Source organism: Callorhinus ursinus, unplaced genomic scaffold (genome assembly GCF_003265705.2).
Source record: "Callorhinus ursinus isolate GAN/ISIS: 27379988/994484 unplaced genomic scaffold, GSC_fseal_2.0 scaffold43, whole genome shotgun sequence".
NCBI classification, from domain to species: domain Eukaryota; kingdom Metazoa; phylum Chordata; class Mammalia; order Carnivora; family Otariidae; genus Callorhinus; species Callorhinus ursinus.
Genome location: NW_027397105.1, coordinates 12,455,590 through 12,458,366, shown reverse-complemented (window position 1 = coordinate 12,458,366; position 2,777 = coordinate 12,455,590). Strand labels below are relative to the sequence as shown.

The window sequence follows — 2,777 nt, the reverse complement described above, 5'->3', positions numbered from 1 at the left end:
ATAAGCGCTCTTGCTCTCGGCGGATTTGACACCTGCAGGCAGCCAGTGACAGCCACGGCCACTGCCACGACAAGGGTTTTTAATCACAAGGGTCGCAAGAAGTTTTATCTTACTGCGATTCTTTTCCGACCGATTAACTATTATGTGAAACTCATGAGATTTAATCTCCTGCTGCTAAGATAACGAAGATAACAATATAAACAAAGCCATTAAAATAAAACGGTTACGAGAGATCATTTCGGAATTCTGAAACCGTTCGTCCAGGTGACCGGGCTAGGTGACCTTCTCCGCGCCAGGCTGTGCTGGGCAGACACGGCTGGGAGAGCGCGTGGCCCGTGTGCCAACCGTCACAGGGCGGAGAGGAAAACACTGGAGACCCTGCCACCAGCAGCAGGGACACGTTGGAAGACACTTCTTGGTTTTGCGTGTGTTTGCTCAGGGGAAAGCGTGCACACAGTCCCCATCACCACACAGATGAGGCGGTCGCGTTTCCCCCCCCCCCCACCGGGGGGGAAATCGCAGGGGTGAGCACACCCGCAGTGTGATGGGCCAGCCCCGCCCTGCGAAAACCACCTTCGGGATCTTTGGAAAACACTTCACAAGGTCCCCCAGTAACACGTTCGGGTCTTGCTCCTGCTGGCGGCGCCCAATTTGACCAACGGCCTCTAAACAGCTGTATGTCGTCCGCTCCCCCCAAAATGTTATGTAATAAACAGCACCTGCTATTTGAATGAGCAAAAGGCAAAGAGACACGGTACAACCATTTCAGAACAGGAACATATTTATTTAAACCTGCCAGACGTCCAGGACCACCCGGCCTCATCATTCGGGACACATTCTACCACTTGTCATGCTGCCCTTCAGAGCACACACTGTTGGAACACACAGGTGAGAAAACACGTTTAGTGCAAAAGCATTTCTTATTTCCAATCTATATGTTATACTTTATAGCTTCAATTAAATCAGAAAAATTAACTTGAGGTTTACTTGCCTAACACAGTAAGTCGAAGGTAACTTTAAACGGGAAAAACATGCAGCACCGGAGGCCCTCTGCGGGCGGCTCCGTGGGCGTGAGGGACGTCAGGACAAGTCACACGGCATATGACACACAAACATGACACGATGGCAGAACCGTCGTTCAGAGGTCATTTGAGCTATCGACATATAAAGATACGTGTTATGAAAAACCAGTCTGTAACCACTTCACAACCGTACAGCAGATGGTTCATTACCGGTGAAAGCAAATCCCAGAGCTGACCGTAGGAAGAGATCCGTGAGGTGCCACAGCCCGAAACCGGCCGCCCTCCCGGTTTCCTCCCCAGATGGTCGGGTAACTCATGACGGACTACGCTGAGCCAAAACTGCCAATGAGCCAAGTTCATGGGTAGTGCAGGGAAGGTCACTTCTAAGCGCCCAAAATCATCTTGAATGTGAGAATGTTGACAACGAAAGGCATAACGGAGGGAAACAAAGGCAGCTTCTGGCCGCTTACAGTCCTTGCGGACAGACCTTGCACTTGAAGCGGCGGAGGATGAACATCTTCACGCGTTATTTGTCGTAAAGGGTCGTCATGCAAGGGGACCCGGGTCAGAGCATCACCTGCCCGCTTCGGGGGGGGCCAGTGATGCTCACGAGGGGGCCTGGAAGGCAGCTCCCCGCTCCCGCCATGCCCGGCACCCCTCTTCTCCTCCTGCCCTTTCAGACTCAAACCGCCAGTCAGCCCCCGAGGAGCTGGTCAGAGCAGACGGACACGAGGGGACAGGGGGGCTCATGGCAGCGGCCAGGCCAGGGGGAGAAGCGGCAGGCGTTTGGGAGCCCCTGCTGGGGACAGGGTCGGGCGCTGATGGGAGTCGGCCAAAGCAAGAGGCTCTTCTAGAATCAGGCTGGGGGGCTCAGCTTGCATGCCCGGCGGGGCCTGCGGCGGGAAACAAGCTGGCCCGAAACAGCGGCTCGGTGCTGCAGGGAAGTTCGCTTTAGTGCCGCGCCGAGCGAGAACCGAGTGCGCGCGGCCGTTTTCTAAGGTTTCTGTGGCGGTGCACGCGGCCCAGGCCGGTCTGAGCCCCGCTCTTTGTAGCTTTGGGTCTGCTTACGACTCCGGGTACCAAAAGTCGTGATACTGGACACCACTCTCCCTCCCGCTCCGCAGATGGAGGAGCGAGCACCCTTCAGTGACTCTGCTTCTTCTGTGGGAAAAAGGTGTACTTCGTAGGATTGAACTCTTCCCAAATACGCTCGAATTCTTCCAGAAAAAGCCTCACGTACTCCTCATCCTCCATAATCAAAACGTTTTCTCTGTTGTTCTGAATGGCCTGGGTGGTCCAGTTGAGGGAGCCGGTGATCAGCACCTTCTTGTCCACGATGGCAAACTTGTGATGCATGTAGCCGAGGTCCTGGTCGTGCCGCACCTGGATGCCTGCGGAAAGGGCGAGTCGGCCTTCACCACCAGCGCCCGCCCCCCGCGAGCAGCGACGCCTCACTCTGTTTCTGATTCGGGAGGAGACGGGAAGTCTGTCACCCTCGGGCAGGGGCTGGGGGCAGCGGCGGATGGGGGCCGGCCGCCACCGGCGCACGGGACGGAGTGCCGAGGGGACGGGAAGGGGGGACAGAGACAAGCAGATAGTGATCTCACACAAGTCGCCTTCCCGCGGGGACAGCCCTGCCCGCGCCCAGCGCTGCCGTCTGGGGGAGGCCTGCCCACGCACACTGCTCCAGGACAATGCCAGCAGCAGCACAGTCCTGTTAGTGGTGCCGCGAGGAGCCGGCCATGAACCCGGCCG

General features: G+C 56.8%; 1 protein-coding gene across 1 annotated transcript in view; it reads right to left on the bottom strand.

Annotated features, from left to right (window-relative positions):
• Positions 1–692: 692 nt before the first annotated feature.
• The window catches only part of PLD6 (phospholipase D family member 6), a 4,627-nt gene continuing 2,542 nt past the window's right edge, over positions 693–2,777 (bottom strand). Inside the window, exon 2 of the mRNA XM_025863887.2 lies at positions 693–2,413. Coding sequence (XP_025719672.1) covers positions 2,166–2,413 — 248 coding nt within the window. The 3' untranslated portion in view covers positions 693–2,165. The remainder of the gene's footprint in view (positions 2,414–2,777) is intronic.